General features: G+C 39.0%; 1 protein-coding gene across 1 annotated transcript in view; it reads right to left on the bottom strand.

Moving 5' to 3' along the window:
* ALDH1A2 (aldehyde dehydrogenase 1 family member A2) overlaps window positions 1-15,060 on the bottom strand; it is a 56,603-nt gene extending 41,543 nt beyond the window's left edge. Inside the window, exon 1 of the mRNA XM_075345729.1 lies at window positions 14,832-15,060. Coding sequence (XP_075201844.1) covers window positions 14,832-14,948 — 117 coding nt within the window. The 5' untranslated portion in view covers window positions 14,949-15,060. The remainder of the gene's footprint in view (window positions 1-14,831) is intronic.
* Window positions 15,061-15,471: the final 411 nt, after the last annotated feature.

Genomic DNA, 15,471 nt, shown 5'->3' with positions numbered 1-15,471 from the left:
CTAAGGTCCCTATCTGTATGTCTTTGGCGTATGGGAGGAAACCCACGCAAAATCGGGCAGAACATACAAACACCTAACAGATGTTGTCCTTGGTGGGATTTGAACCCAGGACTCCAGCGCTGCAAGACTGCAGTGCTAATCACTGAGCCACCGGTAGATGTAATAGTATACAGATATTTATTATTGCAATAAAAATATAATGTTGTATTAAATTAAATATATAGTTAATAAATATTTTAAGATCCCGGGGCTTAGGTGCTGCTGTATGGTAGGCTGAAAACACTGACCTAAACTAATCTACTATAGGGAGAATTTTTTCTGCCCAAGTCCTCCTTCAAACCCTCTTTGAAAAAGCAGGAGAAAAAAAAAAAAAAAAAAACACACCCGACATGTCTGAGAATCACTTGGACACCCAATTTATTCACACTGACATGGTCTCAGTGAAAACACTGAGGTGTGAAGATCACACTTGACTTTCATTAGTATGCATGTGAAGAGTCTCCAGTACGCGTGAAAACGGACACTACACGTACCAGAAATATGGACTGGTGAAGGAGGCCTAAGGCTGGGATCACACAGCTGTAGATTCTCACATGCGGATTATGCTAACACTCAACGTCTGAACAGAACGCTAGCCGAGTGCCATCTACTGTAATCAGATTCTCTCACGTACGAGAATTGGAGCACACGTGAGGAGAAGATAGAGATTATAGAGATAGATAGATAGATCTCTATATCCATCAATGTCACTGGCCCTATCCTAGATGTGTTGCATGCCATAAAAAGCTCTGTGACGCTATTTTTTATGGGCCCACTGCTGCCTTGAGGCTGGTCCTAATTTTATGGTAATATCACCATTAAGAGAAAAACATTATACATTGCTATATAGGTTGAAAAAAAGACCTAGGTCCATCTAGTTCAACTTTCCTCCACTAATTATACATTTTGTCATTGTCATTTATAACCAATGTGTGTACTGAGGAAATCATCCAGCCCCATTTTAAAAGCTGTTATAGTATCCGCCATTACTACCTCTTGTGGTAGGGCATTCCACAGTCTGACTGCTCTAACTGTAAAGAACCCTTTCCTATTTAGCTGTCGGAATCGCTTTTCTTCCACTCGCAGTGAGTGCCCCCTGGTCCTTAGTATTGTCTTTGGAAAGAATAAGTCATGTGCCATTCCTTTATATTGACCACACATGTATTTATACATATGAGGTCTCCTCTGACATCTTTTTTTCTATGCTAAACAAATCTACCTTTTCCAGCCCCTCATCATATGGGTGGCCTCCATTCCTTTTAATATTCAAGTTGCCCACCTTTGAACTATCTTCTGAATCTTCTTTTTAAAAATGTGGAGGCCAAAGCTGGATCTCATGTTCCAGATGTGGCCTTACAAGTGACTTCTAGAGGGGTATACTATATATTAAACTTTTTAATTAATGCTGGTGTAACCTAGTTTTTATAGTTCTTTGCCTTCTAGATTATTATTTTTTATTTATTTCATTTAATTTATTTTTTTTTAAATGTTAGGCCCAACCAGGTATGGCAGTTCAGGTTATGGACCATGCACCAAACTTGGCAAGTTTGTAAATTGCGAAACCCAAAGTCAAATTTTGAAGGAAAAAAAAAAAACACGCACAACACCACCCCACCAAATCACAATTCAAGATGGTTTTCTCTCGAAAGCACTACAAGTTCGTAACATTAGCCATCAACCAAAAGTTGATCACATTTAAATTGGCTGTAAAACTCCTACCATTTACTCCAGTGTGTGTAAAGTACCTTCAGCTCACATTCTGGAACAGTTTCAAGTCTTGAAAAGCACCAGCTGTTGGATTTACAAGCAAAAACCTTACACTTAAGACTTTGAAAAGTGAGTTATTTAAGTGTTCTGTGTCAGGTAGTACCAGCCTGCACATATCCATACCACCAAGCCCACATTCTTCTGCAATAAATTTGCATTCACTTGGGGCTTTTATACACATATAGAACTCTTCCAGCTATACGAATTCTGATGATTGTCGATTAAACGTATATACCTTGTGCATTTAATCTGACTTTCATTATGGGCACTTCATAAAAATGCCATGTAGTGGACAAGTGATGACACATTGCAAGAAAACACAAGGAATCCCTGCAAAGCTTAAATTAGTTTCCCCACCACCACACTTTCTAATTTATAGAGTGTGGTCTAAGGGCAGTGTGTAAATCAGATAAAGTATGACATGAAATCATCCTATCTGGAGAGTATATATAGCCATCGCTGAGGACTGCGGAACAAAGAAATGAAACCCCTAGTGAAGCAGGACTTGTTTCCATGTAAATCACTGTGCAGAACCCTGAGAGGCCATTGTTCAAATTCAATAGCAAAAGCCATCCACTATTGCCATTCCGCTAGATTCAGCGTTAATTAAGGACGACTTTTCACCATAAATCAGCCCTGGTGTTTTTACAGCTTAATTCAGCATTAAGTACACATATTTAAAGAAAAATAAAAGTAATTGATTAACTACGGCAGGTCTTCGGGAGGTGTAGAGGGCATTTTCTTAGAAAATCATCCATAGATAGCTTAGATGTTAAAAAAGCAAATTGGAAGAAAAAAAAAGTTCAACACAACCCATTAAAACTCCCCCACGCATCAGTAATAATTTAAATCAGCGAACACCTCACATAAAACTTTCTGTGTAGGCCACATACACCATTCATTTAAAACACATATCAACAGGTGGTGGCAATGTAAGATCCAATTTCCTTTTTTAAAAGCAGTTGTAAAATGATGTGCCATAGGAACAATGATGATTTACAGTCTTCATTTGATATAGTTTCTGTGATGCGATGATTTATAGTTAACCTCCCCAGGTGCACGTTACTGCCAAATTTCAGGATTTCAAACTAAACTTTCAGCGATTTTCTAATTTCCTTAGGACAAATTTAAATTTTATTAAATTAATTTTTAGAATGGGCAACAACAATGGCAGAAGGAGGATTTCAATGAGAACGTCAGTGTACAGCATTGGTCTGCAACCTGTGGTTTTCCAGCTGTAACAAAAACGACAACATCCCTTAGGGTATATGCACATGGTTTCTGATTTCCCCAAAAAACTATTAGCCTTCCAAGTAGAAACCACTTCAGGAAACTAAATTTTATTTCCTGTTTTTTTTTTAAGCATTTTGATTTGGAGTGGAATCTCTCCCTGCCCCCCTATTCTGAATGGAGGAATAAGAAACACACACACACACACACACACACTTTAAATAAATAACCAGCCAAAATAATGCTGACAGATGCAGGCTGCTATGATCAAGCACTTGTAGCCTAAACAATTGGCGCATCACTTCAGGTGCACCAGTTCTGGTGCTTTAGCCGGCCCTTCAATTGCCCCGGGATGTTGGGCTAGTAGGTTATTGGGGCTGATGTCAACTGGCATCAAGCTCGCGGGTTAGTAATGGATAAGAAAAAAAAAAAAAAAACAAACACACACACACACACACACACACACACACACACACACACACACACACCCCAACTACTTTGTGTGTGCAATTTTTTTTTTTTTTAATAATTATAATATATGTGTTATTATCACCCAGCATCTGAATAGGTATACTTTACTGCTATTCACAAGTACCAGAGTTAGGCCGGCTTCTCACTTGCGAGTTTCTCGCAGTAGAGCAATGCGAGAAAAACTAGCATTGGAATCGGACACATGTTAGTGAATGATTCAGCTCTCATCTGCGATTTTTTTCTCAGTCCAAATCGGACCGAGGGGGAAAAAAAAAAAAAAAAAAAAAAAAAAAAAAAAAAAAAAAAAAAAAAAAAAAAAAAATCGCAGCATGCTGCTTTTTTGCGAGTTTCTCGCACCATTTGTCCCAATGATTTCCTATGGAAGGGGATTAAAAGTAGCATCACACACGCGCACCACCATTCACATTTGCGAGTGTGGCAGTAACTTCGCTCATTAGATGAATGTGACAGCACATTCCCATAGGTTAATTAAATGACACATGTGTAATAGCTTTTATCTAATTAAGATGTTGCATGAAACTAGCATCGCAAACGCGACACACACGCGAGCAAAAAGCATCACACTTGCGTTGCACTCGCACCTAACGTGAACTAAAATCAGCCGAGTATTTTGCAGCCCAGTTGGACCGATTTTACTCGCATAGATGTGTTTCCAGCCTTAGAGTCTCACACACACACACACACACACACACACACACACTTTCCCTTGTTCACCAATTAAAAACATCTTCCCACAAGGATCTAATATAACCCCCATTCCAGGACTCAAAAGGGGGTTTTACATGCAGCACCCACCCCCGTTGTTTGTGCATCACGGGCAAATTGCTGCCCGTGGCACACAATATCGCTAGGCCCCGTCGCACGGACTTACCTACCCAACGACGTCGCTGTGGCCGGCGAACTACCTCTTCTCTAAGGGGGCGGTTCGTGCGGCATCACAGCGATGTCACTAAGCGGCCGCTCAATAGAAGCGGAGGGGTGGAGAGCAGCCACATGAAAGTCACGCCCACCTCGTTGCCGGAGGACGCAGGTACGGTGTTGTTCCTGGGTTGTCACACGTAGCGATGTGTGCTGCCTCAGGAACGACGAACAACCTGCGTCCAGCACCATCAACGATATTTGGGATTTGAACGACGAGTCAACGATTAGGTGAGTATTTGTGATCGTTAGCAGTCGTTCGTATGTGTCACACGCAACGACGTCGCTAACGAGGACGGATGTGCGTCACGAATGCCGTGACCCCCCAACGACATCTCCGAGATGTCATTGCGTGTAACGGGGTCTTAACTCTGGTACCTGTGATGAAAAGCAGTAAAGTACAGATTTTCAGATGCGGGGTGATGACACTCAAAGCTGCCGGGTCTCACCAAGCAAAGTGTTGAGCCAGCAGCTTTCACAAGAAGCTCTGTCATCACTCGGCATCTCTGAAAAACTGTTCTTTACTGCTATTCACAGTTGCCGGAAATAGAGTTTTGGATTGTGAATTACGTTGGAGCTTCATGAGAACATATTTTCTAATAAATTGATGACCAAAGGAAAGTGAGGGGAGGGTGCGTGCGTAACTTTTACACTTCCTTAAACATGTGCTTGATGTCAGCTATCATCAACCTCAGTGAGCCATTACTCTGCCACCTCACCAGGGGAGGAAAAAAAAAAAAAAAAAAAAAAAAAAAAACCCCACACACACACACACACACACACACACACACACACACACACACACCCTTAAATGTCACAAGAAAGCGTGCAAGTGTACAATGTTGTTCATATGCTGCGCTAATCAAAGCTGACCCTGCTGCACCAACTCTCCCTGAATGGCACTGTGCGGAGCAGCGCAACGCCGGGCCTCATATAAGATCTGATGATTCATATAGTGTCCAGTCAATCACAGAAATGCCAGCATCAAAACTTCTGTTACTGCTAGTAATAGAGCACATGATTTCTTTAGCGACTGATTGGCTGCAGCAGTGATATGCAAGCCATTTGTAAACAAAGACTGGGTGTACCATACAAAAAAAAAAAAAAAAAAAAAAAAGTGCTCAGTTTATTGTTGGGCTATGTGTGGACGAAGAGCCAAACAGCCCAATCAGTGACTTCTAATGTGGTGCAGGTCAAGTCCGGGTGCCAAACAGAACCGTTAATCTAAAGTGCAGGTGAACCCGAACTTCAACGGGTCAGCTCATTTCTAGTTCTAGATTGCTGGGGAAGACAAGAGGCTAGAATAATTTTGAAAATTTGTTGCAGTTTAGGGTTTTTTTTTTTTTTTTTAAATTAAACATTTTTCACCCATTTGCCATCTAGTAGATCTTCAATGGAGTATCCTACAAAACTGAAGGCTCAAGTTTTTTTTTTTTTAGTACAGTCAGGTCAGAAATATATCACATCTGTTTGCCCTTTAGCAACATCAGGATTTGCTTTATGAAAAGCTGTATACAGTTTAAGAGGCGTATAAAATCCATTGCTCTGCTCCAAGATAGTAGGCACCTGTAATAAGTGACCATGAGAGGAAGCAAACCAACTTCTCCTTCAGAACATTCATGCTTCCTGTTAAGTAACACGCAAAAGAAAAATTCAATTGCTAACGAATGCCATAATTATAAATATATAATATATTTTTTTTAACACGGAATATTAGAAATATTGTTCTCTAGATGGGTTTTAGTCTGACAATGATAAAACAGGGTTTCAACTTTAGAAAGCATGCCCCTTATTTCACATGATAAAGTTCACAAATCTGCAGTCCAAAATTTCATGTCCAAACAAATGCACAAAAAAAAAACAAAAAAAAACCACACACACACACACACACACACACACACACACACACACACACACACAAAAAACTATGGAATCTACTATGGAATACAATGCCGATTTTTCGGCACGCCATCAGTAGGTAATAAAATATTCAAATCTAATTGTATGGCCTGGAGAATAAGTGCTTATCTACTAATCGTTGGGCATCCCATTACCGATACCTGTACAAATCTGCAGATCACAGATTTTTTATCCCAGTTATAAAAAAAGTAGAGGCAGGTGAGATACACAACAATCTCTATGGGGGTGACCAAAAAGACCAGAATTTTGCTCAATAGCCTTGTAAGACTATGGCGAGAAGAAGACAATCAGATTCAGTGTCCTACGGGATTTGTGCACCAACATTGCCATCTGCTGGAGGATCAAGGTCACAGGAAGCAATCTGTCAAGAGTGTTTCTGTGAGGAAACAGTTAAAAGGCAACTCAGTCAGGTGGCCACTGTGGGGCACTTGCCAAATATAAAAGACTGGGTCAGTGGCAGGAAGACAGAACTGACCCAAGAATATCTGTGCAACAAAGTAGGCCCATGTCATCTGCAAAGGAATCCTCTGGAAGAGAGAATAGCTGATTAATAGAGTTAGTTTTTTGTTTAGTGCATTGCCACACAACTGCACCACATCTAATGTAAAATGGACATAAATGGGTCTATGAAAACCTGTTTTCCTGTTTATTGCATACTTTGACCCCAATAGGGCAACTGTTGCTACCCTGATGAAAAATGACCAGGGTTGGGAAACTGAAGGTTATTTCTAATAAACTCATTAACACATACTTGATCAGTCGAGTAACTGGAATGTGCCAACTGTTTAATTTTTTAAAACATTTTTTTTTGCACATTGCTTAACCCACTTCCATCTCTCTGTTCCCACCTAATAAACGCCTGTTAGTCACCACGGAGTCACCCTTAGGCTATGTGCGCACTAGGCCGTTTTACCCGCGGATTTACCTGCGGAAATTTGAGAAACGTCTGCAATCTTTGTGCAGACATTTCCCAGCAAATCCTATGAGAGAAAAAAAAAAAAAAAAAAAAGAAAAAAGCTGTGCGCACGCTGCAGATTTTTCTCAAGAAATTTCCTTGAGAAGATTTTCTTGAGAAAATGAGCATGTCAATTCTTTTCCGCAAGTACCTGCGGATTTCTGCAGTACAGCCTGCAAAATCCGCAGGGAACAACCTGCGGATTTACCGCGGATTTTTTCCGGAGGTCCGGAAATAGTCCACTCTCAGAAGTTTCTCAAAAAAATTTCTTGAGAAAATTCACATTTCTAGTGCGCACAAAGCCTTAGGCCTAAGCCACACAGCGAGAAAACTTTTACACATACATACATACATACATACATACCATACATATCTCGCACTGCACTCGCAATACACCGGTGTACCGCGCGTGCAGAGCGAGAATCGCAATAGCCGGCTACGGAGGAGAGAGGAAGAGAAATCTCTCCCTCTCCTCCTCCGTGCCGGCCCGCCCCTCCCGCAGCTGAGGTCTGCTCGCATAGGCAGATCGCAGTCGCAGGGATACTAGCATGACACTCGGCTTCTGCTGTACTGCCAGCGCGAGCCGAGTGTCATGCGAGCATCGCAGTAGTGCCCCGATTGGCCCCAGCCTTAGGCCACGGTTTCACTTGCGCATAGCTTCAGATGCAAGAGCATCTTTCTCCCGCTCCTCCGCCGATTGTCTGTGTACATTGCACTGCACTCTGATTACATCCGAGCGCAGTGCAAGGTTTCACATGCACCCATGGACTTGTATGGGTGCGTGTGAACTGAGACTCGCTGTCAAATGCCAATATGGCAAGAGGAAGACATTGCTTCATAGTTTTGCACTGGTGCAAGGACAATCCAAGGTTTTATTGGATTGCACTCGTCCGTGCAAAACGCAAGTGGAACAGAAGCCTGTGTGTTGCATTACTGGCCTCTGTTTCGGGTCTCTGGTCTCTGTATCGGGTTACAGCCAGATAGTGAATGAATGGAGCAGCGGTTGAGAATGCACTCTGCGGCTCCACTTTAATGGAGATAAAATTTCCCAGTTCTGCTAATCAGTGTGGATCCCAGTAGTCAGACCCCCAACAATAATAAGTTACCGCTTATCCCGTGGATTGGTGATAACTTGTTTTCTCCTCACGCAATCCCTTTAAACATAGCTTATGATTAAAAATGCATAATGTCCAAACATTTACCGTTTGGCATCTTTTAACAATTGGGTCATATAGCAGATGGCCACCATAGATAGAGTGATCCTGGTGCAACTGCTCCTTCTGCAATAATTATATTACACACACTCCTGCTAAATACCTAAACCGTTTGGGGCTATATATGATACATAACATGACCACAAGTTTCAATAGTCTTTTTTTTTTTAAATAAAAAAAAATAAATAAATAAATTAAGAACAGTCAAGTTTTTCAGCTTAAAAAAAAGTCAGCATTTTGTAGCCATCCATACCCTGCTCATCATATCAGTTCTGCAAGTCCAGTCTTGGCATGACTACGGCAGACAGGTTTTTCCAAGTACAATTTGAAGACATTTGGTGCAATTTGTAGACAGCATAAGACAAGAAAGGGGGTGGTCAGAGCTGTTTGTTTTCTTAGCCACAGGGGGGAAACATTTGAAGAACATACAATGTTTTATGATGCTTGGCATTTGATTGATTGTCTTGTAAAAAGTTTAATTAAACATTTGAACAAAGTATAAGAAATGTTGGCTTGGCTGCGATTTGTAACCCAGCGGTAGGATAAACCCTAGTACAGTGGTTTTCTGAATAAATGGACTCGCTCTATAAAACCCCCAAATCATAATTTAGAGAATACACTATACTTTACTATTGCACCATGTAGAAGTATCTGTATACCAGAGATAAGTACGGTAGGTAGATGAGATCAAGCAATTCTTAAAAATGAAGTGTTCACAGCAATGCGGACCCAATTTATTGGATCTAAAGATGAATCTGTCAATTACATATCCCAGGAATAATCTCATGTTTACAAGAAATGGGCACGTAGAATTCCAGCATTCCTAAATTGAAGTTTTCAGTGAGGTAACAGGAGCAAGTGAGAAAGTGGAGATCAATCACGTGTGCTTGGCCTCCTGAAGTAAGTATCACACATTGTGTAAATTACACTTAAATCATCTAGAAATCTGCACCAAGATCTGTGCAGATATAGCCACTTATCTGTCCTTTTGCAATCACTGCACCTCCAAAAGAGTTTGCAACTATCTACAGCTTGGTGTGATTTTTTTTTTTTTTTTTTAAAGTATTAGTTAAAATTGAAACCGGTTTACTGAAAATTTTAAGCCAAATATAAGACGAGAAATGGAGTTCTGGAGTCCAGAGAGATGGTTTTAATACTAAATACCCAATCAAATTTGTGTGATTGTGTGATTTTCCAGTCCCCCCTCCCCCCCCCCCCATTCTCTCCTTTCCACAAGGGGTTACAGTGAAATATCTACTAGAAAGCAAGTGGGTACAGGACTACCTTAACACCAAACCTGTACATGGCGTTGTGGATACAATACACTAGGCCTCCAGAAAAATGTTGACATTAGTGAGGAGCACCATCATGCTTGGTACTTTTAACAAGCAGGTTGGAGACTGACAGGCTTGACTTGTGTACAAATAATGGAAGTCAATGGAGAACTTGAGCGTTCTGCTGGAAAAATGCCAAACTTCCACATTATACTCAGTACATAAGTCGAGCCCGTCCGAGCTCACCAGGAGTACTGAGCACAAGTGCTTGCTCATCAATTGTTGAAATCCCTTCCATCCACTCATCTGAAGACTGTGATAAGGACTAGCCAGCAGCATTTATGCTGAACCCAATACCAAAAGAGATTCTTCTGCATTGCAATAGGATGAAATCAACAGCATAAATACAAAGTACTATGCATGTGAAATCCACATTGGAGAGAATTTGCAGCATAAATTGACTGTCATTGTGTGGATAACATTTTATAAAATTTCTTCTCCAATCTTGGTACTCTAATATGGAGCAGACTTTCAAATCATGAATATCTACAACCTGTATGAACATACCCTCGGAGTACACACTGCTGCAGAAATTACTGAGGTAATTTGTAATAAAAAGGTGTAGCATTCTGCACAACTAGTTCTGGCAAAAATAATAGACTTTGAGAGATCCAGCCAATGTAGACGTAAACCTCATTGAAAGCACATCACCTTTTAGTGCCCTACTAAGAATGTAGCGGTACGTTATTTTGGGCTATGGCCTACTGAGGCCTGAAGTTTCTTTTTTTTCTGGCTCGAGTTCTGACAGCTACAGTATACGTAGAAGGCTCCGACGACTTGCTTATCATGTAAGCCATCGTCAAATCATAGCAGTAAAAATAGAGGGGAACAATATATCGCTAACACTTAATCATACACAACATTACTTTATAGCTTTGTTGTTCTTAGTAGAAGTATCTAAATTAAGCACAGATTAATTTACATTAAACTAAGCTGCAAAAATAACCATCTTAATTGAAAACATGCCTAGGCTCTGGCGTCCAACCAAGTTTACACAAGCTGACAAATGGATGAGAATCATTTTGTCGAAAGTAGACAAATATTTTCAGCACTTTACTGACAGTTACAGTACTCTATATAATCATCCTAAAGGCTCTCTTATAGGGCAAGTCTACATATGGGAGATTTGTTCCAGAATGTTCTGCGATGGGTCTATTCATTGGACTAAGGCTTGCAAAAAGTTACTCACAGGCTGCAGTAAAAACCCTGCAACAAATCTGCCATGTGTGAACTTTGCTATTGTCTGGTGTGATTACTACGAAAAATGTATAATTAAAAGGATTTAACCAGAGCAAACTTTAATGAATTCTTCATACAACTGAAGGATGCAGAATCGCAGATAGATCCCCTGTTCGAGCCAAGCCGGTCCCCCTGCTGTTTTGGGTGACAGAATTATGTTCAGTGTTACAAACACAAAAATGCAGGAGTACTGAAGTGTTAAAACCACCATTGTAGCATTAATCTGGGACATTTTTCACCCAGATGGTAGAAATACCCATCAGCACGTAGGGGGCTTGAATGGTAGCATTAATTACAGCTACCCCTTGCGGTCACACAACATTCTTTTTAAAGTGCACCAATAAATATCCATTTGTGAAGGTTAATTTAATGCAATCCTGGGCAGTTATCATGTACTATTTGTGTCTCCAATTCCAGTCATTAATCAAAGTGTAAATTCACCAAAAGAGGCCTCCAAAAGTCAGAAGCCGCAATTCAGAATTCATGGCTTGTGCTGTCCCCAAAGACTATTCTATCTTATATCAAAGCCGGACAGTAAAAAGGGAAAAATGGATTTTCTTAATTTTGCTTGGAGCAAATGGCACTTTGACCAGCTCCTTGTTATATCAAATAAAAAGAATCAGCATGAAGGTCGCAAGTTTTTTTGTTATTTTTTTTAAATAAGAGAAGACAAAATAGAAGACAAGGGGGTGAGGGGCTTAAGAAATTAAATAAAATGTGAGTGAGTATCCATTGGGTCTAAACATTAGATCTTGAACATTCTTAGACAATAGTGCAATATTATCCTTTGTATAAACATATTCTGCGCATTTTGGTTTTCGACCAACATTTGGTGACCAAAATTCACACTAAAAGTTACATTATGTCATCTATAACAGTCAGAATTGGGAACAAATGTTCAATGTTTAATCATTTGTAAAGATTAAAAGTAAAAGTAGCCAATGTTAAGTATAGTTTCCCCTTTGGTATAAAATAATTTGTTTCGATAACCCTATGATTTGAGGTAATTTCATATATTAGGATTTTGGGCAGCACTTTTAAGCCAAATGCTATGGGAGAAACGAAAAATTAAAGTGTATATATTGGAGACATTTACATCCCTTGTATAATTTGGACTCACTCCTTATTTTGGCTAACAAACCCTGACATGTAAAAATATAACTAATGCAATATCCCATAATCAGAACCCTTATCTTTATTTATTACTATATAATAAAAACAAAAAATAAATAAATAAAAATAATTAAGTGCCATGGTACAGAATACAAAAAAAAAATAATATTATATTATTATTATTAATATAAAAACGAAATGGACATTACAAAAATGCTGGTAAAAATAGAAAACAAAATAAAGTACAATGTAATAATCAGAACACTTAAAATTCATATCCCATTGAACATTTGTTAACTTTTTATTGTAGAAATGCATTAAACAGTATACGGTATAGACAAAGCGTTATACTTTACAAGGTAAATGTTTAATTCACAGTATAACTCAATTACCTTGGGTTATTTACAATATAGGGGACTTTATAATAAGGCAAATAGTTGTGTCAAATACTGACATTTTGATCAAGGACAAAAAAAATAAATAAATAAAACGATCTTACTAAAATTGGGCAAGTCGGGGGAGAGGGGATGGTGGTCAGATAATTTGTCAGCTTTTTTTTTTTAACACAGTTAATTTTTGCATTAATATAATTAGCGATTTCTTAATACGTTATTTTTTTTTAATATGTATTTTTTTATTTAAATGGCTTCTATCTAGAGCATAGAAATTAATGTGGTTGAGGACTTTGATAAAATCCTAGCTATAGGTTAAAAATATTTTTTGATGCCTGAATGGTTCACATGAACATTATCCAACATATACTTTCTAGCCCAGATGATCAGGCTTAAATTAGGCCTCTGGAATTTTTCAGCAGTCGATTGACATTTGGGATCAGGAAGGAACAATCAGTTATTTGGGGCGGACTAGATCATGTATTATGGTTGTTCAGATTTCCCATCCCTCCTCAGTTAAAATTTGATGTATGTCTTTTTTTTTTTTTTTTTCTTCAAAACCTATTAATGTTGTGACAGTAATTGAAAAATATACAAATAGAGCAAATAAGCAGAGGAGTTTCTGTGGGATCCTTGCTACAAGTTTGATATAGGTTCCCTTATGTTATTTTGTACTGAAACCCCAATCTTTTTAACCGTTACATGTGATGTAACAATGTCCTCTGCAACTATCAGCTGCTGTGAAACTAGAAATTCCAGCATGTCCAGACTGTAAGAAGTCATTCTGGTTCTTGTAGTTCTCAGTTTTCAAACTGATAAGAATCAGCAAGCCATAAATGATTCAGAATAAATGTATTGCCACAGCATGCTGGGATTTATAGTGTCACTACAGTCAAATGGCAGATAAGAAAAAGAACATTACAGAAAAATACATAATATACAATAAATTAAGATCCCCTTCAGTATGAGTGACGTTAACATCCAATACAGTCAATGGACTATGTCATTTTACATACTAGGGTATTTTCCTCCCATGTTTTCCCCTCCAAAAAAACAAAAAAAACAAAACAACCAACCAAAGCAAATCACTGCATTATTATTATTATTACTACTACATTATCCAAAGCTAGCTATATATATATATATATATATATATATATATATATATATATATATATATATATATATATATATATATATATATACATACATATATATACATATATATATATACATACATATATATATATATATACACATACACACACACACACACACACACACACACACACTATAACAATTTTTGTTCAGGCAATGTGTGTTTATTGGGTTTCATCAGTCTGCAGATCTGTAAACTTCCAATCACATCAAAACAAAAAAAAAAAACAAACAAAACATACATACGTGTGTTTTTTTGTTTTGATGTGATTGGAAGTTTACAGATCTGCAGACTGATGAAACCCAATAAACACACATTGCCTGAACAAATTGTTAGTGTATATTATATATTATTTTTTTTTCTTTTTGCCATGAACATTATGTGTATATATACACACACATACACACACACATGCACACATACATGCTACTGTCCTGTATAAAATGTGTGTTCAGCTGTTACTCAAAATTGTATATACAAGCTATATAAAAATTGATCAGGTTATGGATCAAATCCCTACAGCAGAAGTCACTGCAGAAAAGTCTTATTAGGACAGGTTGCTACATAATGCTAAAACAGAAGACAAAATGTATACAGTAATGTGACAACACAAAGTGCATGTCTAAAACCTAGACTCTATACTGTGTGTTGTGTCACACACCATTTGTCCTAAAACACAGGGCTCTGTATAATATACAGAATGATTAGGTGGACTAAGTTGCAGATAAGCACAGTCAGTTACACATAGCTGAGGAGCAGGGACATTATACATTACATAATATGGGAAAAGTTGTTACTAGAAATCTTGAAGCTCCCACTATTATTATGAATAACAGAAATGCCATTACGGAAATAAATGCAGCTGAAGAAAGGCGCAAGTTCCAGGCTACTTTCTAGGATTGCCCAGTAAAGTTGTGGTGACCCAGCTGCATAGAAGAATGCAGTCAGTGAGCAGGGATACAAGGCTCAGAGCCTATCTCTACTGAGCGCAGCTGTGCCTGTGTGTAATGGAGCAGATCCAGACACTTCTCACAAGTGACCCAGCTCCAGGCTCCTTACCTTGGTGTGCTTGACCTCCAGGTTTGTGGTGGGTGAAGGCAGAAGATGTAAAGAGGCCATCAGAGCTGCAGGGTCTGTCTTCACTTCTCCAGGCATCTCTATTTTACTGGAAGTCATAGCTGGATACTGGTAAATGAGGCTTTTGGTTAACCCCCCTTTTCCTCTCTGGATCTTTTCAACTGACCTAATATTTGTTTGTGGTGGAGGACAGATGAGTGTTCTGGATATTTTGCTCCTTTCCTCTGTATATAGGCAGGTGTCAAGCTGGGTCCTTTCTTATTGGACATAGGGGAAGAAGCAGGGGGGCCAGTTCATCCTATGATGATATAATTACAAACGTCTATTTACATAAGCCACTCAACACAAGCCTATGGAGTCACATCAGCAGTCAATAGGACTTCCCTTCTGTTAACACATTGCATGCTACAGTGTGATCTGGGCTCCCCCAATATTCACCAGTGTCCAGGCACTCACTTCTTCCTCTGTCAAGCAGGGGAAGTTTGGAGAATCCTTGCAGGGGATTACCTTGCAGTAATTAAGAAATAATTAGCATCTCAGTGTTGTGTTCAATTCATCCATAAAAAAACCCAAAAGGGTTTAGACAATCAGAGCAAAGTGTCGCAGCCCATGAGCTCATTAC

Source organism: Anomaloglossus baeobatrachus, chromosome 4, assembly GCF_048569485.1.
Source record: "Anomaloglossus baeobatrachus isolate aAnoBae1 chromosome 4, aAnoBae1.hap1, whole genome shotgun sequence".
NCBI lineage: Eukaryota > Metazoa > Chordata > Amphibia > Anura > Aromobatidae > Anomaloglossus > Anomaloglossus baeobatrachus.
Note: the sequence above shows the minus strand (reverse complement) of the source record. Positions and strands in the feature narration are given on the sequence as shown.